We start from the raw sequence: 22941 nt of genomic DNA, 5'->3' as shown, positions 1-22941 counted from the left end.
ATTGTGCTCCGCTACTGACGCGTTCACGTGGGATAACTGCAGACTTTGAACTCTTTCCTCAGGTCACTGCCCATTCCCTGGTAGAGCTGCACACTGCTGAGTAAGCACAGAGACTTCTGTTACTGCAACCACTACAGTCCATAAAACGCTTTATATCCATATGGTAGTTCGGTTCTGTCAGTATGGCACAGTCTTTATGCACTTAAGACTTTTATTAGGTTGTCAACGTTTCCAGTCCGGCTGTGCTGACATTTTATTCAGGCAGGGTTGGGTGTGTGAATTTATTTTTGCATAGTTTGGAGTTACTCGCTCTGGGGTTGCATTCAGTAATTTAGGCAAGAATACTACCTGTACTGTGGGTGCCTCCCACCATTCTCCCCTCCATTTGGCATGTTGCATAAGAGTACCTGCCCAGCAAGTTACTCCTTTCAGGTGTAGTAGAATTTGCCAACATTCAGAATGTCGATCTGTTCTGAATGTTGACATAGAAGGGGACATTGTGAATATTGAACATGGAGGTTTCCATTCTGGAGGGTGACATGGCTTATCATATCTCAAAAATTGTCTGTTTACATTATGAATATATACCCTACTTTTACTGTTTAATTGCTATATGTGGTATTGTCCCTTTTCTGTGAATGTGCAGTCTCTCTAGGGCAGAGACATGGACAATGGAGACTGCTGACATTTGGACTCTCTGAACATTAACACTACACTAACTTGCAGGACTCCACCTAAAATTGCCTTTCCTGATCTTTCAATACTGTCTACCGCATCTTATTATTTTTCCTTAAACGGGGTATCCCTTCTTCTCTCGAACATATTTCTGTACACTAGACATACAGGAGCAGTCCATTACCACTACAAACTTGTAGCCATGTCTGTGATCAATTAAGGAGTTGGTGCTAGAGACCATGTCCATTTTAACTTTTTTTTTTTTTTTTTTTTTTTTTTGGGGGGGGGTGGTATTCAATTGTCTCACAAAATTGGGCCAAAAAATTAACTTTGCACCTGGACAAACCATGCTGCAATACAGGGTGTGCACATATATTTGTTATTGCATGCAGGGTAAATACTGGCCACTTTTGCTAGCTTTCAGTCTAATTGGGCTAGTTGTAACGCATACTGCAATATAGGGTAAAAGTTAGGTGCACTATTTAGGCTGAGGCATCCACCGTATTCTTGAATGACAGCTTGTTACTCCCATCGCATTCCGTTCTCTAAACTTCAGCACTCAGGCTGGATAATCTAAATGGCAGGGTCAGAGTTAGGGCAGCCGGAGAATTGTGCATATAAATATCCAGGCGCATTACAGCTGGGAATCCTAAGCTTGCTATTTTTATTTTAGAGCCAAGGTCAAGGACAAGATCCAGCTGATCAATAATATGTTGGACCAAGTGAATGAAATGATTATCGGTGGAGGGATGGCATTCACCTTTCTGAAAGTACTGAACAACATGGCGGTAAGCTTTTTTTTTTTTTTTAGTAAAAAAATAAAATAAATGAAACTCGCGTTGACCTTGTTCCATGTTGACCTTGTTCCATGTTGACCTAATGACCATGTCGACCTAGTGCATGTTTACCAATAGTGGTTGACCTAATGACTGTCTACCTAATGACCGTAAGCTTTCGTTTCAATGGTGTTCCCGAAAAAAATCTGACTATTTAGTGACCTCTAGTGGTGGACAAAAGAGAATGCATATAGTGTAAAGGAAAAGTGATGAAGCAGAAGTGCTTTCTGCACTCTGTATTACTGCAGTAATTGAGCCTTTCCTTATGATTGCACATAAGGAGCCAGGAGGAATTTGGGGTAATTTCAGGGTAGTTTCATGACTTGTGAGTTTTTTTAAAATGTAATCCCATGTGCCACGGTACCAGACTCCAAGTCAGAATATTAATGTTGGAGGCAACTTGTAGCAGCAGGTCTTATTAAATCTAATTAGATGCTCATAAGGTGGGGGTACGGAAGGTCAACCACACTTGGGTCGACAGGAATTCTAGGTCAAAAGGTAGAAATAAGTTTGTTTTTTTTCTTTGTTTTTCTTTAAAAAAAAAAAAAATGACCGGGAACCCCAATTAGTGCACAGTGTTCGCTCGCCATGCTTCGGGCAAGGTTCCTCGCTCCGCTACTTGAGGTTACTATTCCCAGTTGTAGTCCATGTGGATCGTTGAGTATGAAAGTTCAAAAAAAGTAAAAATAATTGTGAAAAACTCATGTCGACCTAGACATTGTCAACCTAAGTGTGGTCGACCTAGAGTCCGGATACCGACCATAAGATCGGCCTCTAGTCACCCACCTCTGCATGTGTGAATTATAGTTGCTAATGTATGTGCAAAGTGTGTCGTCAGGTAATACTGCTGCAATTAGGGGAGATGTAAACCACCCTCTAATCCATGCTATTTGACAGCTCTGTATAAATGAGGAGCATTATTTCCACACAAGAATTTAATGTAATTGGTATAAAGTTATAGTGGTGCGAATGTTTTTGCCCCTTCCTGATTTCTTCTATATTTGCATATTTGTCACAATTGTTTAAAAAAAATTGAGTACAAGACAAAGACAACATGAATAAACATGCAATACAGTTTGTGATCTTTCTCTAAAGTCCTAGTGGATGCTGGGGACTCCGTAAGGACCATGGAGAATAGACTGGCTCCGCAGGAGACTGGGCACTCTAAAGAAAGATTTAGTACCATCTGGTGTGCACTGGCTCCTCCCTCTATGCCCCTCCTCAGTTAGAATCTGTGCCCGGCCAGAGCTGGGTGCTCCTAGTGGGCTCTCCTGAGCTTACTAAGAAAGAAAGTATTTTAGTTAGGTTTTTTATTTTCAGAGAGCTTCTGCTGGCAACAGACTCTGTGCTACGTGGGACTGAGGGGAGAGAAGCAAACCTATTAACTGTGGCTAGGTTGCGCTGCTTAGGCTACTGGACACCATTAGCTCCAGAGGGATCGAACACAGGAACCTAACCTTGATCGTCCGGAGCCGCGCCGCCGTCCCCCTCGCAGAGCCAGAAGTTCAGAAGCATGAAGACATCGAAATCGGCGGCAGAAGACTCCTGTCTTCACTAAAGGTAGTGTGCAGCTGTGCGCCATTGCTCCCGCAGCACACCCACACACTCCGGTCAGTGCAGGGCGCAGGGGGGGCGCTCTGGGCAGCAATTAAGATACCTTATGGCAAAAGTATGTATGTATGTGTATGTGTGTATGTATGTATATCTATATCTATATCTATATCTATATCTATATCTATATCTATATCTATATCTATATCTATATCTATATCTATATCTATTATTAGCCCAAGTCTGTGACTCTGTGCTGGGCGGAGTCACGGGCACAGATCTGGCCAGGAACAGTCCCCTCCCGATCTCCGCCCAGTCCCCTGTCTCCCTTCTCCCCGTACTGCCCCTGGTGAGTGGTGAAACCGCAGCCGCTGACTGTGAGCGGAACTCGCATTACCCGCCTCACAAGCTCAGTCTTGCGGCTGCCAGGGAGACATGCTGAACAGTGACTCGCCTCCCTCCCGCCCGCGGCAACCACCCGCATCTGCCCCCCTCCCGCGGCACTCCCTTCCCCTCCCCCTCCCGCAGCACCAACATCCACAGCACTCCCGCCCAGAGTCTTCACTTTTCTAACACCCGCTGCGATTGCGGGTGAAAAGGGGGCATGACTTCGCGGAAGGGGGCGTGGCTTCGCGTCCCGACCCCCGTTTTCGGCACGTTGTGGTTCGGGGGACACTGCTGAATCTGCAGTGCTGGCTTCTGCGCTGTGACAGGAGCCGGCACTTTGGTGTCACCCCTCAGAGGGTAACACCCAGGTGCGGCCCACACCCACGTTGTGGCGCCACTGCTCCTGCCCCCTCCCCCACCCGTAGCACAAACACCCACCGTCTCCACCCACCACCCGCGGCACTCCCGTCCCCTCCCCCACCCAGAGCACAAACACCCACGCAACCCACCCGCGGAACTCCCGCCCCCTCCCCCAACCCGTAGCACCAACACCCGCGGCAACCAACCGCATTCGCACCCCGCCCGCGGCACTCCCACCCTCTCCCCCACCCGCAGCACCAACACCCGCGGCACCCACCGCATTCGCCCCCACTCGCTGCACTCCCACCCGCAGCACCAACACCCGCGCCACCTACCCGCAGCATCCACCCACCACCCGTGGCACTCCACCCCCTCCCCCACCCGCAGCACCAACACCCGCGGCATCCACCCACCACCCGCGGCACTCCCGTCCCCTCACCCACCCAGAGCACAAACACCAGCGCCACCCACCCGCAGAACTCCCTCCCCCAACCCGTAGCACCAACACCCGCGGCAACCAACCGCATTTGCACCCCGCCCGCGGCACTCCCCCACCCCCCTCCCCTCCCCCACCCGCAGCACCAACACCCGCGGCATCCACCCACCACCCGTGGCACTCAACCCCCACCCGCAGCACCAACACCCGCACCACCCGTGGCACTCAACCCCCACCCACAGCACCAACACCCGCTGCCACCCCCTGCGGCACTCAACGCATCCCCCACATCCGCCCCCACCCGTAGCTCCCACACCTGCAGCACCCCTCCCTCATACCCACCTCTCCTCCCCCCCCCCCCCCCCCCCCCCCCCCCCCGCTGCACCCTTCACCCAACCCGCACCACCACCGCATCTGCCCCTCCTGCACCCCCCCCAACCCTCGGAACCCCAGCAGCTGCCTCCCACCACCCAACAGCACCACCACTGCTCCAGCCCCCACCCATGGCACCACGCCCCCAGCACCCCCCTCCCCCATCCACAGCACTCCCACCCCAGCTTCACCCACACCCACATCACCCCTGCTCCCAACCCCCCACCCATGGCACCCCCACCCCTCTCCTACGCACAGCACCCCTGCTCCCGCACCCCGACCCCTCCCCTACCTGTAGCACCTGCCCCTGCAACCGTGGCACCCTCAAACCCACCACACCGGCAAACCGCTCCCTTTCCCATACCCACCTCTCCCCCCGCTACACCCCTGCATCCTCCACTCCACCCGCACCACCACCGCATCTGCCCCTCCTCCACCCACCCCTCTCGCATCCGCCACACCCCTGCTCCTGCACCCCCACCCACGCCACACCCCCAACCCTCAGAACCCCCGCAGCCACCTTCCACCCCCCATCCGCACCACCACTGCCCCCCCCACACCTGTCCCCCCACCCATGGCGCAACGCCCCCACGCCCAGAAACCCCCCCCCCCCTCCCCTACCCACGGCACTCCCACACCAGCTTCTCCCACAGCCCTCCCAAACCCACATCACCCCTGCTCCCAACTCCCCACCCATGGCACCCTGACCCTCCACTACGCACAGCACCCCTGCTCCCGCACCCCCACCCCTCTCCTACCTGCAGCACCACCCCCACCCACCCCTGCAACCATAGCACCCTCACACCCACCCACCCCCAACCGCACCACCCCGGCTAACTGCCCCCTCCCCCACCCGCGGCAAAGCCGTGCAGAGGTTAACGGGGTGAAGCCCCTAACGACGGTGTGAAGAGCGCCCGCAGGGCGCGATGAATCGCCTAGTATATGTATGTATGTATGTATGTATCCATCCAAAGTTTTGCCCCGGCACTCCTCCTATTACCTTGCTGAGGTGCCCTTCCTTGTGGACATGCTGGTCCACCCACATGCAATAGGAAAAAACAGGTGGCACTCAGTCTTGTAAATGGTGAAAAACGATCTCCACGCCGTGGAGACTTTATTGAAACAAACAGGTGACGTTTCGGGGACGTATCCCCTTCCTCAGACAACAACACAGTGCATAAATGGTGTTTAAATAGAAGCATAAATCCCACTTACCCCCATGATCATGACTCTCAGCTGCGTGAACCACGGAGTGTCCGGCGTCCCATGTCCCGCACTTCCGGTTTCGGCAGCACGGCCCGGCCGGAAGTGACGCGATCACGTCAGCCGGTCCCCGTGGCAACGCGCCGGGAGCCCTATAAACAATAACAAAAACACATATATATATAATTATACATACACACACAAATAACTCAGTCCCGGTGCCCTCCTAGACCCACAGAGCCACGGGTCAATACAACAGTCCACTGTAGGCGGCACACTGGTCACAAAAGGTACAAAACAGCAGGTTGCAGCAACAACGTTTCGAAGTTTATTCTTCGTCCTCGGGTTACAAAATAACAGAGAGAGACATACCTTTTTATTCCCCCCACACATGTGCAGTGAGCTCCAGAGTGGTTCTGGCATTCTGACGCCCATTAGTGACATCATCCAGCCTCCCCGCCTACCAGAAGCATCACATTGAGATAGTATCAAAATACTATCAAGTAGTATAGTGAAAATGACTCGCCTTACATTTAAAAACATTTCAGGACTCACAGTTAAAAACAACACATAAGACAGAGACAAATGCGGTGTATATACAAAACAACATGTGCAGTCACCATCTAAACTCCACAGCTACCCCCACAGGTGCTGATGATCGTCAAAGACTTGCTCATTAACTCATTCAATGCTGCACATGATGGATACTCACTACATGGGCTATAAGAAACTATGTAAACCCAGAGATTCATTAAGCCCTTTAGGTGCTAGGGTCTGCAACTCATAAATCCATTTAGATTCTTTTTGCAACAAACGTAAAGATCTATTGCCCCCTCTTATGAGCAAGTCTTTGACGATCATCAGCGCCTGTGGGGGTAGCTGTGGAGTTTAGATGGTGACTGCACATGCTGTTTTGTATATACACCGCATCTGTCTGTCTTATGTGTTGTTTTTAACTGTGAGTCCTGAAATGTTTTTAAATGTAAGGCGAGTCATTTTCACTATACTACTTGATAGTATTTTGATACTATCTCAATGTGATGCTTCTGGTAGGCGGGATGATGTCACTAATGGGCGTCAGAATGCCAGAACCACTCTGGAGCTCACTGCACATGTGTGGGGGGAATAAAAAGGTATGTCTTTCTCTGTTATTTTGTAACCTGAGGACGAAGAATAAACTTCGAAACGTTGTTGCTGCAACCTGCTGTTTTGTACCTTTTTGTGACCAGTGTGCCGCCTACAGTGGACTGTTGTATTGACCCGTGGCTCTGCGGGATAAGGAGGGCACCGGGACTGAGTTATTTGTACCTGGGAGTGCTGCCAAAAGTCGTTTGTACATGTGGATACCGGTGTTTGCAGGAAACAAGGTATCTATGGCTTAAGCACCCAATTGTGAAAACGTTTGTCTCACACTGTACCTCTTTTCTGTCAGTCTATCATGGCTGAAGTGAAGTGTCTGGGGTCACAGATGCGGTCGACCATGTCAATCTTTCATTGCTGACTCGGGGGTCTACACACCTTTTCAGAGGCTGAGGCAATATTACGTGATCAAGGTCTAGCTGATGATTCTGATATACAATCTGTTGAGTTGCTATACAGAGATTGGCTCAAACTGAAACAAAAAGAGGTGGATTACCTCTATCACGGTATTACCCTCAGTGATTATTATAAAGAAAAACGTATACCGCGGGGATTCAGAATTAGAAACGCACCGACTATTGGCCGGTTTAACACCACATTTTGTAAGCGCTGGATAGCGGTACTCAATAAGTGCAGCTTTGATCTCCTCTTGCTGGTTATTGAAGAGTCGACACGTGAACTGGCTGTTTCAAGAGATAAGATCTCCGTGTTTGAGACCAAATATAAAGACATTATCACCAGTGATACCAGATGTAATTGGCTGGAAAAATTGGAGAATCAAATTTCTACGTACCGTAAAGATTTGATCCAGTTTAAACGCAAGAAATTAGCGAAAGTGAATTCTGATTATGAACAGAACCGTGTATATACCTGGGCGAGTGGGACCCGCAATGAACGCCAACATTACTATCGCCAACGCAACTATAAACAGATGTGGCAATCTGATTCGTCAGCAGAGAGAAATACCAACAGTGATTCCGATATTCCTTCTGATAATGTTCCATCTTCCTCTCATTCCCCTTTGGGGGTGCGCACCCAAGATGTTGCCAACGACAAAGGCGGTGGACGCGCCGTGGCGGCCAGTGGAAAAGGTCGAGGTCGCGGCAGAGTGGGTCGACCCCCTCTATTCCGGAAGAAAGTGTTTAATCTATCTTATGTTCTTACATCTATTGAATTACAGGTTTTGAGCAAGGGATTGTCATTTGTCCCTACAGTTAAATTTAAACCATTACAATGGGAAATTGAGAAGTATAAGCTGAACAGACAATTGAAGTTACATGAACATTTCAATGGGGCAAGGTCGAGTCAGAGCCCTACTGTGACTGAAGTATTACCTGTCCAATTGTCTCGTTTACAAAATCGCAGCAAATTTGATCCAGTATCATTATAATGCTGCTATTAAAACCTATGGACGCTTACTCGATCATAATGTATCTACTGATGTGAATTCCCATTTGAACATCAAAGGTTATAATAATCTTGGCAAAGTTGAGTATGATGCTTTGAGAGATTTGTCATCGTATACAGATATCACAATACGCCCAGCCGACAAGGGTGGGGGTATTGTGATACAGGACTTGGGTACTTATAAAGATGAATTGTACCGGCAATTAAGTGATACATCTGTGTATAGAGCTTTAGAAGGTGACCCCACCACTAGGTATGCCGAGGCGTTACATGATAAATTAGAGATGGCAGTAAAGTCGGGGATTATCTCTAATACACTTATGAAGGCATTGATTGTGGAACATCCGGTAGTCCCAGTGTTATATTCACTACCTAAGATTCATAAACTGCTTGACAATCCACCCGGTCGCCCTATTATTGCTGCCCGCAAGGGCTTATTTCAAAATGTGGCAACTTATTTGGATTCATTGTTGCAACCGTGTATTGTCAACCGTGATAGATATCTTTTAGACACTACTTCATTGATTAATCATCTACAATCCTTGAAGAATATTCCTGTGGGTAGCATTTTATGTAGTGTTGATATTGCTAGTTTATATACGGTAATCCCCAATGAAGCTGGCTTATTGGCAGTTCGCAAATTAATTCAGGATAATTGCTTGTACTCCGGTCCTGATATTGATTTTGTGTTGGATCTTTTGAATATGACCTTGACACACAACTACTTTGTATTTGATGGCAGGTTTTACCTGCAGACTGCTGGTTGTGCGATGGGGTCCCCTGTGGCCCCGTCGTACGCCAATGCATACATGTTTACAGCAGAACAAGAAATTTTCTTCAATGATATAGCTGTATCTGATGCAATTTTTTTGTACTTACGTTACATAGATGACGTGTTGATTATTTGGTCTCATACAGAGGAGGAATTCTGTTCTTTTGTCAACACTCACAATTTGTCTGAACACCCTATTAAGTTCACCTTTAATACCAGCAAGGAAAGTGTGAATTTTTTGGATGTTCAGATTAAGTGTATTGATGGTATATTGACTACGAGTTTATATCATAAAAGCACTGATCGCAACACCTTACTTCATTTTGAGAGTTTTCATCCTCATTCCTCTAAATTAGGCCTGCCTTATTCTCAGTTTTTGAGGGCGGTGAGGATTTGTAGTAACAAACAGGATGCTATCTCTCAAATTGATGATCTGATAGTAAAATTTAGACAGAGGGGATATCCTTTGAAAGAATTGGTAGCAGCCAAAGGGAAAGCCCTTATGCAGGATAGACATTCCCTGTTGCTATCTAAGAAAACGAAACCTGTTTCTAAACGCTTACCATGGGTTAATCATTTCAACACTGATAGTACATCAATTGCCCGTACAGCGAAAGCGTTGTGGCCAATTGTACAGACCGACAAAGATCTAAATCTGACGGATATCACTATCATGCCCACTTATACGAGAGGAAGAAATTTAAGGGATTGGGTAGTCAAAACAGATGTAACGGGGTTACAATCCAGTCAAAGTGAACAAAATATGTTTTTTGTCCCTGCGCAAGGGTTGTTTTAGATGTTTTAAATTGCATCACTTGTAGGTCTCTTCTGACTGGCAATACCTTTAATCATCCGTTTAGTGGTAGGAAATATAGTATTAATTATAGAGTCACATGTACTACTAAATTTATCATCTATCTGATCAGTTGTCCTTGCGGACTTCATTATGTCGGTAAAACCGACCGTACATTGAGGGAGCGTATGGCTAATCATAAAATGGCCATCAGGAATGCAATTCAACATGGTACAAGTGACCAGCCGGTCGCTCGTCATTTTATGCAGGCTAGGCACAGCATAGCCTGCCTAAAATATATGATTATTGATCATGAACCAGCTAGATTAAGAGGGGGCAATAGATCTTTACGTTTGTTGCAAAAAGAATCTAAATGGATTTATGAGTTGCAGACCCTAGCACCTAAAGGGCTTAATGAATCTCTGGGTTTACATAGTTTCTTATAGCCCATGTAGTGAGTATCCATGTGCAGCATTGAATGAGTTAATGAGCAAGTCTTTGACGATCATCAGCACCTGTGGGGGTAGCTGTGGAGTTTAGATGGTGACTGCACATGTTGTTTTGTATATACACCGCATTTGTCTCTGTCTTATGTGTTGTTTTTAACTGTGAGTCCTGAAATGTTTTTAAATGTAAGGTGAGTCATTTTCACTATACTACTTGATAGTATTTTGATACTATCTCAATGTGATGCTTCTGGTAGGCGGGGAGGCTGGATGATGTCACTAATGGGCGTCAGAATGCCAGAACCACTCTGGAGCTCACTGCACATGTGTGGGGGGAATAAAAAGGTATGTCTCTCTCTGTTATTTTGTAACCTGAGGACGAAGAATAAACTTCGAAACGTTGTTGCTGCAACCTGCTGTTTTGTACCTTTTGTGACCAGTGTGCCGCCTACAGTGGACTGTTATTTATATTTATATATAGATATAGATAAAATATATATAGATATAGATATATATATAGATATATATATATATATATATATATATATATATATATATATATATATATATATATATATATATATATATATATATATATATATATATAATTTATTATCTATCTATCAGCAGCTACTGGGTAAACACTAAGGTACTGTGTAATCCCTGGGTTATGTAGCGCTGGGGTGTGTGCTGGCATACACTCTCGCTGTCTCCCCAAAAGCCTTTGTGGGGTCCTGTCCTCGGTCAGAGCATAACCTGTATGTGTGCGGTGTCGGTACGCCTGTGTCGACATGTTTGATGAGGAAGGATACGTGGAGGCAGAACAAGTGCAAACAGATGTGGTGTCGCCCCCGACGGGGCCGACACCTGATTGGATGGATATGTGGAAGGTGTTAAATGATAATGTAAGCTTCTTACATAACGGATTGGATAAAGCTGTAGCCTTGGGACAGTCGGGGTCTCAACCCATGCCTGCTCCCACAGCGCAGAGGCCGTCAGGGTCTCAAAAGCGCCCAATATCCCAGTTAGTTGACACAGATGTCGACACGGAATCTGATTCCAGTGTCGACGACGATGATGCAAAGTTGCAGCCTAAAATGACTAAAGCTATCCGCTACATGATTGTGGCAATGAAGGATGTATTACACATTTCTGAGGAAAATCCTGTCCCTGACCAGAGGTTTTATATGTATGGGGAGAAAAAGCAAGAAGTGACTTTTCCCCCGTCACATGAATTAAATGAATTATGTGAAAAAGCATGGGATTCCCCTGATAGGAAGCAAGTTATTTCCAAAAGATTACTAATGGCGTATCCTTTCCTGCCAACGGACAGGTTACGCTGGGAATCCTCCCCTAGGGTAGACAAGGCGTTGACGCGCTTGTCTAAAAAGGTGGCCCTGCCGTCTCAGGATACGGCCACCCTAAAGGATCCTGCGGATAGAAAGCAGGAAGCTATCCTGAAGTCTGTTTACACACATTCTGGTACGCTGCTGAGGCCAGCAATTGCTTCGGCCTGGATGTGTAGTGCGGAAGCAGCATGGACGGATACTCTGTCTGAGGAGTTAGATACCCTGGACAGGGACTCCGTTCTAATGACCCTGGCACATATCAAGGACGCGGTCCTGTATATGCGGGATGCCCAGAGGGACATTTGCCTGCTGGGCTCTAGAATAAACGCAATGTCCATTTCTGCCAGAAGGGTCTTATGGACTCGGCAATGGACAGGGGATGCCGACTCTAAAAAAAAACAAAAAAACACATGGAGGTTTTACCGTATAAGGGTGAGGAATTGTTTGGGGACGGTCTATCAGACCTAGTTTCCACAGCTACGGCTGGGAAGTCAAATTTCTTGCCTTATGTCCCTCCACAGCCTAAGAAAGCACCGTATTACCAAATGCAGTCCTTTCGTTCGCAAAAGAGCAAGAAAGTCAGAGGTGCATCCTTTCTTGCCAGAGGTAGGGGTAAAGGAAATAGGCTGCACCACGCAGCTAGTTCCCAGGAACAAAAGTCCTCCCCTGCTTCCTCTAAATCCCACCGCATGACGCTGGGGCTCCACAGGCGGAGCCAGGAGCGGTGGGGGCGCGTCTCCGACATTTCAGCCACCAGTGGGTTCGCTCACGGGTGGATCCTTGGGCTATACAAGTTGTTTCAGGGGATACAAGCTGGAATTCGAGGTGACTCGCCCTCACCGTTACCTAAAATCGGCCTTGCCAGCTTCCCCCATGGAACGGGAGGTAGTGCTGGCAGCAATTCACAAGCTATACCTCCAGCAGGTGGTTGTGAAGGTTCCTTTCCTTCAACAGGGAAGGGGTTACTATTCCACTATGTTTGTAGTACCGAAACCGGACGGTTCGGTTTGACCCATCTTGAATTTAAAATCCCTGAACATTTATCTGAGGACATTCAAGTTCAAAATGGAATCGCTCAGAGTGGTCATTGCAAGCCTGGAAGAGGGGGATTTTATGGTGTCTCTGGACATCAAGGATGCTTACTTGCATGTCCCCATTTATCCACCTCATCAGGAGTACCTCGGATTTGTGGTTCAGGACTGTCATTACCATTTCCAGACTTTGCCGTTTGGGCTCTCCACGGCACCGAGAATATTTACCAAGGTAATGGTGGAAATGATGGTGCTCCTGAGAAAGCAAGGAGTCACAATTATCCCATACTTGGACGATCTCCTCATAAAGGTGAGGTCCAGAGAGCAGTTGTTGATCAGCGTAGCACACTCTCAGGAAGTGTTGCAACAGCACGGCTGGATTCTGAATATTCCAAAGTCACAGCTGATTCCTACGAAGCGTCTGCCCTTCCTGGGCATGATTCTGGATACAGGCCAGAAGGTGTTTCTCCCGAAGGAGAAGACTCAGGAGCTCGTAACTCTAGTCAGAGGCCTCTTAAAACCGAAACAGGTGTCGGTGCATCACTGCACGCAAGTCCTGGGAAAGATGGTGGCATCATACGAAGCCATTCCCTTCGGCAGGTTCCACGCGGGGATCTTTCAGTGGGATCTGTTGGACAAGTGGTCCGGATCGCATCTTCAGATGCATCGGCTGATCACCCTGTCCCAGAGGGCCAGGGTGTCTCTTCTGTGGTGGCTGCAGAGTGCTCACCTTCTCGAGGGCCGCAGGTTCGGCATACAGGACTGGGTCCTGGTGACCACGGATGCGAGCCTCCGAGGTTGAATGGCAGTCACACAGGGAAGAAACTTCCAAGGGTTGTGGTCAAGTCGGGAGGCTTGTCTGCACATAAATATCCTGGAACTAAGGGCCATATACAACGCCCTGAGTCAAGCGGAGCCTCTGCTTCGCAACCGACCGGTGCCGATTCAGTCAGACAACATCACAGCAGTGGCTCATGTAAACTGCCAGGGCGGCACAAGAAGCAGAGTGGCGATGGCGGAAGCCACCAGGATTCTTTGTTGGGCAGAGAATCACGTGCAAGCACGGTGAGCAGTGTTCATTCCGGGAGTGGACAACTGGGGAGCAACTTCCTCAGCAGACATGATCTCCACCCGGGAGTGGGGGGACTTCATCAAGAGGTCTACATGCTGATGGCACAGCGGTGGGAACTGCCACAGGTGGACATGACGTCCCGCCTCAACAAAAAACTAAAAAGATATTGCACCAGGTCAAGGGACCCTCAGGCGATAGCTGTGGACGCACTGGTAACACCATGGGTGTTCCAGTCGGTCTGTGTTTCCTCCTCTTCCTCTCATTCCCAAGGTGCTGAGAATTGTAAGAAAAAGAGGAGTGAGAACAATATTAATTGCTCCGGATTGGCCAAGAAGGACTTGGTATCCGGAACTGCAAGAAATGCTCAGAGGACCCGTGGCCTCTGCCTCTCAGACAGGACCCGTTACATCAAGGGCCCTGTCTGTTCCAAGACTTGCTGCGTTTGGCGGCATGGCGGTCGAACGCTGGATCCTAGCGGAAAAGGGCATTCCGGATGAAGTTATTCCTACGCTGATAAAGGCTAGGAAAGACGTGACCGCAAAACATTATTACCGTATATGGCGAAAATATGTTGCTTGGTGTGAGGCCAGGAAGGCCCCTACAGAGGAATTCCAACTGGGTCGATTCCTGCACTTCCTACAGTCAGGAGTGACTATGGGCCTAAAATTAGGATCCATAAAGGTCCAGATTTCGTCCCTATCCATTTTCTTTCAAAAGGAATTGGCTTCACTGCCTGAGGTTCAGACGTTTGTTAAGGGAGTGCTGCATATTTAGCCCCCTTTTGTGGCACCTTGGGATCTTAACGTGGTGTTGGATTTCCTGAAATCTCACTGGTTTGAGCCACTTAAAACCGTGGATTTAAAATATCTCACGTGGAAAGTGGTCATGCTGTTGGCTTTGGCTTCAGCTAGGCGTGTATCTGAATTGGCGGCTTTGTCATGTAAAAGCCCCTATCTGGTTTTCCATATGGACAGGGCAGAATTGCGGACTCGTCCGCAGTTTCTGTCAAAGGTGGTGTCATCTTTTTATTTGAACCAACCTATTGTGGTGCCGGCGGCTACTCGTGACTTGGAGGATTCCAAGTTGCTGGACGTAGTCCGGGCTTTGAAGATTTATGTAACCAGAACGGCTGGAGTCAGGAAGACTGACCCTCTGTTTATCCTGCATGCATCCAACAAGCTGGGTGCTCCTGCTTCAAAGCAAACTATTGCTCGTTGGATTTGTAACACGGTTCAGCAGGCTCATTCTGCGGCAGGATTGCCGCAGCCGAAATCGGTGAAAGCCCATTCCACAAGGAAAGTGGGCTCTTCTTGGGCGGCTGCCCGAGGGGTCTCGGCATTACAGCTTTGCCGAGCTGCTACTTGGTCGGGTTCAAACACTTTTGCAAAATTCTACAAGTTTGATACCCTGGCTGAGGAGGACCTTGTGTTTGCCCATTCGGTGCTGCAGAGTCATCCGCACTCTCCCGCCCATTTGGGAGCTTTGGTATAATCCCCATGGTCCTTACGGAGTCCCCAGCATCCACTAGGACGTTAGAGAAAATAAGAATTTACTCACCGGTAATTCTATTTCTCGTAGTCCGTAGTGGATGCTGGGCGCCCGTCCCAAGTGCGGACTTTCTGCAATACGTGTGTGTATATATAGTTAATGCTTAACAAAGGGTTATGTTTATGTGGCATCGGTTGAGTGATGCTCTGTTGTTGTTCATGCTGTTAACTGGGTAAGTTTATCACAAGTTGTACAGTGTGATTGGTGTGGCTGGTATGAGTCTTTACCCTGGATTCCAAAATCCTTTCCTTGTAATGTCAGCTCTTCCGGGCACAGTTTCCTTAACTGAGGTCTGGAGGAGGGGCATAGAGGGAGGAGCCAGTGCACACCAGATAGTACTGAATCTTTCTTTAGATTGCCCAGTCTCCTGCGGAGCCCATCTATTCCCCATGGTCCTTACGGAGTCCCCTGCATCCACTACGGACTGCGAGAAATAGAATTACCGGTGAGTAAATTCTTATTTTTCTTCTACCATCCACTAGGGGGCACAGGGTACATTGGATAATGCCTGGAGAAGAGGTCTTGGAGGTAAATGTATGATGCAGTGAATAGAGTGGAGAAGTTGCCCATGGCAACCAATCGGCATTGAAGTAACATTTATAATTTGCATACTATAAAATTATACAGAGCAACTGATTAAAATTAATCAGATGCTCTGTATAACTTTATAGTATGCAAATTATAAATGTTAGTTCAATGCTGATTGGTTGGTTGCCATGGGCAACTTCTCCACTCTATTCACTGCGTCATACATTTACCCCACGGTCACCAAACAGTTACAAAATATTTCTCAGCATGCTGAGGCGCTCAAGCATACTATGACACCGTCCAGCCAGTTAAGTTTGTTGCCGGTAGGATCGTGTACCTTGTTAAGGGGGCTGCTCTTAAGTGGCCCCCAGGTTACGTAATTAACTTTTTTTTAAATTGAGATTTATTAGATGTTTGTAGAGGGTACCCCTGGCGCTTGGCCTTTTTTAAGGATGATTCTAAGTAAACAACTCAAACAGTACCATATATCTAGCATTTCACTTGTAGAGAAATAGTGTTTTTTCTCCCCTCAGAGGTGTACCTAGGAAGCTGGTCCTTTTTTACTGCGCAAATACTGGTTTGTTACATATCATCTTTGGTTAAATTGAGATTTAAAAAGAGTGCTCTGTTGGGTGTCCTATTGGACGCCTATACCGACACTCCAGCAGTGACTGAGTTGGTGACTTCCACTGTGGAATTCCAGAACTGAGGATGCAACTTCTGGATTTACCACTGCAGCCGGACGCAGGGATAGGTTTGAGTGGCTTTCCCTGCATGCAGGAGACCACCAGCGGTGTGGGGGACAGTGTTGGCAGGCTGGTGTGTCCGCACACTGGTCCACCAGGGAATCTTTAAACGGGAGCAGCGATTTACAGCAGTGGTGAAATCGCTGGTCCCTGGGGCTTATTTCTCATAATGGGGGAGGCAGACTGGTCCTTTTGGCCCCAACCCTGAACCTGCTTCCAACATAGTTGATAGCACGCCTCCGGCTTATTTCTCCTCCCTTCCCACCTCCAGGACATTGGGCAGCCATTTTAGAGCACATTGCTGCCTGAGCATTCACAAGGAGAGAAGCTTGGGCTCCTATCTCCTGCATGCCTTGCTCTCTGCTGCCTGGTTTTGCACAGAACTCCTTCCTGCTATAACCTGGCTGGATTGTTGAGTATTTCTGCCCACTTATTACTGCATTGTGTGTCTGTAATAATATCCTCACAAATGCACTCCGTGTCCTGTGGTACCTGGTCACTGTGGGGACCCCCTGAGCCTGTACTTCTGTGGTGGCTCCACATATCTAGTCTTAGTACATAAATCTGCTGTAGTCAGTCTACATTAACAATGTCCATAAATAGAGTTGCTAAGGAGGCAAGCGCTCCTGTTCCACGCACTTGTAGAGTCTGTGTTAACACACTCCACAGGAATCGGACAACAATGTACTCTGTCAGTTGCTCCTCCTACTCAGAGGGACAACCCTGCTGCTGTGCTGTCCTCTCAGGAACCGGCTAGGGCTACGACCTTATTACAAGTAATGGCCTAATTGGTTGACAGACTGGCAGCCCCAGCGTCTGTCCTTCAGGCTGCACCCACACCTCATTTCCGCCCCCCCCCCCCCCCAGCCCAAATGACCCCACTGGCTATGACGCAGCCTACGTGGATGCATGCTTTTACACAAAGTGTACAGGCGCAGGTCACTACCTCAGTCCAGCAGCTACTGGACAAAGAGAGAGGCCAGCAAAGCGCAAACCAAAGTCATGGCAGCTCAACTACTTAAGGGAATTGGGCTTTCTGCCATCTCAATGACCCTGCGCCTGGTTGCTCCGGAATGGCTTTCCTCTGTGCCCAGATCTCCTGTCTTATGATCCATGTCTTCATCCGGATATTGGCATACGCTTTGACAGGATGGCTATTGAGACAACAACGAAACATGGTTGAAGATCCGAAATGCGTGTGACACATATGCAAATATAGAAGAGATGTGGAAGGGGCAAAAACTTTCATGCCACTGTAATATAGTAATCACAATACTGTTAGTATAGTAATCACAATTGCAGATGATAGGTAAATTAGTAGAAAGCCTTAATCAGGGTGATATGGGTAGTTTCGGTCATCAATCCTAAAAAAAAAAAAAAAAGACCGTTTCTAAGTGTTTGTGTGTTGACAGTGTTGTATTTGTTTTTTTTGTTAGATTGGCACATCTTTGTATGATGAAGAGGGGGCAAAAATTGTAAAGGACCTGATGGCTAAAGCTGAGAAGAATAGTGTGAGAATTACCCTGCCTGTGGACTTCACAACCGCTGACAAGTTCGATGAGGGTGCCAACACTGGGCAGGCCAGCGTCTCCACTGGAATCCCAGAAGGGTGGATGGTGAGTCTGCACAAAAGGTGGTCGGGAAGTTAAAAATCAAAAATATAGTACCATACACTGCCTGAAATGTGACAGACCATATCATAGTTTACTAACTGAAATTCTGATTGTTTTATTCCCACAATCTATAGATAACATTCCTCATCTTATTGCTGTTTTTCAGTGCAGATATTAATTTGATAGCTGTGGCATTTAGAGATTTAGAACAAAACAATCGCCAATGTTACTTTTACAAGTGTATTTTAGGTATTTGGTTAGGGAAGCATTTATTTTAAATTAAAATTAAACTCTTCTATGTGGATGGTTTATTTTCCAAACACAATCCACGTAAACTCCCACTGAGACAAATATTAACTTTATTGTGGCCATGTGTTATGGGGTTTTTTAGAAAAAAATGGTTTTGCAGAATGAAACAATTTTTGGCCAACTTGCGCCTATTTGAAATATGCGCTTAGTTTTAAAATAAGTGCTATACTGCTTTTTGTGCTAAACTCCGTGGCTTGTGTGCATTTCTTTTTTTCGGAACAGGGTCTTGACTGTGGGCCAGAAAGTATTAAGCTGTTTGTAGAAGCTGTAGGAAGAGCCAAGCAGATTGTTTGGAATGGTCCGGTTGGTGTGTTTGAGTGGGACAAGTTTGCTAAAGGAACTAAAGCTGTTATGGACAAGGTGGTGGAAGTCACAGGCAAGGGCTGTATCACAATCATAGGTAAGTGGCCGTGTGGTGCAGCATGCAGGCTAGTCGTTCATATTTACATAGCTTATATGCTTCCACATGTTAGATTTTTGATTAGCTGTTTAATGTAGTGTGACTTCATGGAAACCGATTCATAAAAATGTTGCATTTATAGGGGTATATGCAATTAGCGGCGAATCGCTGCAATTTTGCAGCCATTTTTTAATTCGACACAATTCGACCGTCTAATTTCGGCAAGTGGGTGCCGAAATTGACCATATTCAGTAAAAAACGGATTCGACAGTCCCGCTGACAAAAAACGTCCGATTTGACAGATTTTTCCGATTTTTAAAAAAAACAGAAAAAAAAATTGCTTGGGGTCCCCCCCTCCAAAGCATAACCAGCCTCGGGCTCTTCGAGCTGGTCCTGGTTCTAAAAATCCGGGGGGAAAATGGACAGGGGATCCCCCGTATTTTTAAAACCAGCACCGGGCTCTGCGCCTGGTGCAAAAAATACGGGGGACAAAGAAGGGGTCCCCCGTATTTTTTACACCAGCATCGGGCTCCACTAGCTGGACAGATAATGCCACAGCCGGGGGTCACTTTTATACAGCGGCCGTGGCATTAAATAACCAACTAGTCACCCCCGGCCGGGGTACCCTGAGGGAGTGGGGACCCCTTCAATCAAGGAGTCGTCCCCCCCCCCCCCCCCCCCCCAGCCTCCCAAGGGCCAGGGGTGAAGCCCGAGGCTGTCGTCCCCCCCCCCCCCCCCCCAAAGGCTGCGGATGGGAGGCTGATAGCCTTGAGAAAATGTCAAGAATATTGTTTTTTCCTGTAGTACTACAAGTCCCAGCAAGCCTCCCCCGCAAGCTGGTACTTGGAGAACCACAAGTACCAGCATGCGGGAGAAAAACTGGCCCGCTGGTACCTGTAGTACTACTGGGGAAAAAAAAATAAGAATTTACTTACCGATAATTCTATTCTCGGAGTCCGTAGTGGATGCTGGGGTTCCTGAAAGGACCATGGGGAATAGCGGCTCCGCAGGAGACAGGGCACAAAAAAGTAAAGCTTTTACCAGATCAGGTGGTGTGCACTGGCTCCTCCCCCTATGACCCTCCTCCAGACTCCAGTTAGGTACTGTGCCCGGACGAGCGTACACAATAAGGGAGGCAATTTGAATCCCGGGTAAGACTCATACCAGCCACACCAATCACACCGTACAACTTGTGATCTAAACCCAGTTAACAGTATGATAACAGAAAGAGCCTCTTAAAGATGGCTCCTTAACAATATAACCCGAATTTGTTAACAATAACTATGTACAGTATTGCAGATAATCCGCACTTGGGATGGGCGCCCAGCATCCACTACGGACTCCGAGAAATAGAATTATCGGTAAGTAAATTCTTATTTTCTCTATCGTCCTAAGTGGATGCTGGGGTTCCTGAAAGGACCATGGGGATTATACCAAAGCTCCCAAACGGGCGGGAGAGTGCGGATGACTCTGCAGCACCGAATGAGAGAATTCCAAGTCCTCTTTTGCCAGGGTATCAAATTTGTAGAATTTTACAAACGTGTTTTCCCCCGACCACGTAGCTGCTCGGCAGAATTGTAATGCCGAGACCCCTCGGGCAGCCGCCCAAGATGAGCCCACCTTCCTTGTGGAATGGGCCTTAACAGATTTAGGCTGTGGCAGGCCTGCCACAGAATGAGCAAGTTGAATTGTGTTACAAATCCAACGAGCAATCGTCTGCTTAGAAGCAGGGGCACCCAACTTGTTGGGTGCATATAGTATCAACAGCGAGTCAGATTTTCTGACTTCAGCCGTCCTTGAAATGTATATTTTTAAGGCTCTGACAACGTCCAACAACTTGGAGTCCTCCAAGTCGCCAGTGGCCGCAGGCACCACAATAGGTTGGTTCAGGTGAAACGCTGATACCACCTTAGGGAGAAAATGCGGACGAGTCCTCAGTTCTGCCCTATCCGAATGGAAGATTAGATAAGGGCTTTTATAAGATAAAGCCGCCAATTCAGATACTTTCCTGGCGGAAGCCAGGGCCAGTAACATAGTCACTTTCCATGTGAGATATTTAAAATCCACCTTATTCAATGGTTCAAACCAATGGGATTTGAGGAAATCTAAAACTACATTTAGATCCCACGGTGCCACCGGAGGCACCACAGGAGGCTGTATATGCAGTACTCCTTTAACAAAAGTCTGTACCTCAGGAACTGAGGCCAATTCTTTTTGGAAGAATATTGACAGGGCCGAAATTTGAACCTTAATAGATCTCAATTTGAGACCCATAGACAATCCTGATTGTAGGAAATGTAGGAAACGACCCAGTTGAAATTCCTCCGTCGGAACACTCCGATCCTCGCACCACGCGACATATTTTCGCCAAATGCGGTGATAATGTTTCGCGGTGACTTCCTTCCTTGCCTTAATCAAGGTAGGAATGACTTCTTCTGGAATGCCTTTCCCTTTTAGGATCTGGCGTTCAACCGCCATGCCGTCAAACGCAGCCGCGGTAAGTCTTGAAAGAGACAGGGACCCTGTTGTAGCAGGTCCCTTCTCAGAAGTAGAGGGCACGGGTCGTCCGTGACCAACTCTTGAAGTTCCGGGTACCAAGTCCTTCTTGGCCAATCCGGAGCCACTAGTATTGTTCTTACTCCTCTTCACCGTATAATCTTCAATACCGTTGGTATGAGAGGCAGAGGAGGAAACACATATACTGATTTGTACACCCAAGGTGTTACCAGTGCGTCCACAGCTATTGCCTGTGGATCTCTTGACCTGGCGCAATACTTGTCCAGTTTCTTGTGGAGGCGAGACGCCATCATGTCTACCATTGGTCTTTCCCAACAGTTTATTAGCATGTGGAAGACTTCTGGATGAAGACCCCCCTCTCCCGGGTGAATATCGTGTCTGCTGAGGAAGTCTGCTTCCCAGTTGTCCACGCCCGGGAAGAACACTGCTGACAGTGCTATTACGTGATTCTCCGCCCAGCGAAGAATCTTGGCAGCTTCTGCCATTGCACTCCTGCTTCTTGTGCCGCCCTGTCTGTTTACATGGGCGACCGCCGTGATGTTGTCCGACTGAATCAACACCGGTTTTCCTTGCAGGAGTGGTTCCGCCTGGCTTAGAGCATTTTAGATTGCTCTTAGTACCAGAATGTTTATGTGAAGAGACTTTTCCAGGTTCGTCCATACCCCCTGGAAGTTTCTTCCTTGTGTGACTGCTCCCCAACCTCTCAGGCTGGCGTCCGTGGTCACCAGGATCAAATCCTGTATGCCGAATCTGCGGCCCTCCAATAGATGAGCCTTTTGCAACCACCACAGAAGATATACCCTTGTCCTTGGCGACAGGGTTATTCGCAGGTGCATCTGAGGATGCGACCCTGACCATTTGTCCAACAGATCCCTTTGGAAAATTCTTGCATGGAATCTGCCTAATGGAATTGCTTCGTAAAAAGCCACCATTTTTCCCAGGACTCTTGTGCATTGATGTACAGACACCTTTCCTGGTTTTAGGAGGTTCCTGACAGGTCGGATAACTCCTTGGCTTTTTCCTCGGGAAGAAAAACCTTTTTCTGAACCGTGTCCAGAATCATCCCTAGGAACAGCAGACGTATCGTCGGAAAACAGCTGCGATTCTTGGAATATTTAGAATCCAGTCGTGCCGTCGAAGAACTACTTTAGATAGTGCTCTTCCGACCTCCAACTGTTCTCTGGAACTTGCCCTTTTTAGGTCGTGCAAGTAAGGGATAATTTAGATGCCTTTTTTCTTTGAAGAAACATCTTTTCGGCCATTACCTTGGTAAAAAGGCCCGGGGTGCCGTGGATAATTCAAACGGCATCGTCTGAAACTGATATTGACAGTTCTGTACCACGAACCAGAGGTACCCTTGATGAGAAGGACAAAATTTGGACATGGAGGTAATCCTTGATGTCCAGGGACACCATATAGTCCCCTTTTTTTCCGGTTCGCTATCACTGCT

The 22941-nt window shown here is 47.7% G+C and overlaps 1 protein-coding gene across 1 annotated transcript in view; it reads left to right on the top strand.

Moving 5' to 3' along the window:
* Positions 1–22941, top strand: part of LOC134949004 (phosphoglycerate kinase) — a 99188-nt gene that overhangs the window by 59452 nt on the left and 16795 nt on the right. Inside the window, exons 7-9 of the mRNA XM_063937330.1 lie at positions 1349–1463; positions 18089–18268; positions 18797–18974. Of these exons, the coding sequence (XP_063793400.1) occupies positions 1349–1463; positions 18089–18268; positions 18797–18974 (473 nt within the window). The remainder of the gene's footprint in view (positions 1–1348; positions 1464–18088; positions 18269–18796; positions 18975–22941) is intronic.

Source organism: Pseudophryne corroboree, chromosome 8 (assembly GCF_028390025.1).
Source record: "Pseudophryne corroboree isolate aPseCor3 chromosome 8, aPseCor3.hap2, whole genome shotgun sequence".
Classification (NCBI taxonomy): Eukaryota; Metazoa; Chordata; class Amphibia; order Anura; family Myobatrachidae; genus Pseudophryne; species Pseudophryne corroboree.
The sequence above is the reverse complement of the archived record's forward strand: the minus strand, read 5'-3'. Positions and strand labels throughout refer to the sequence as shown.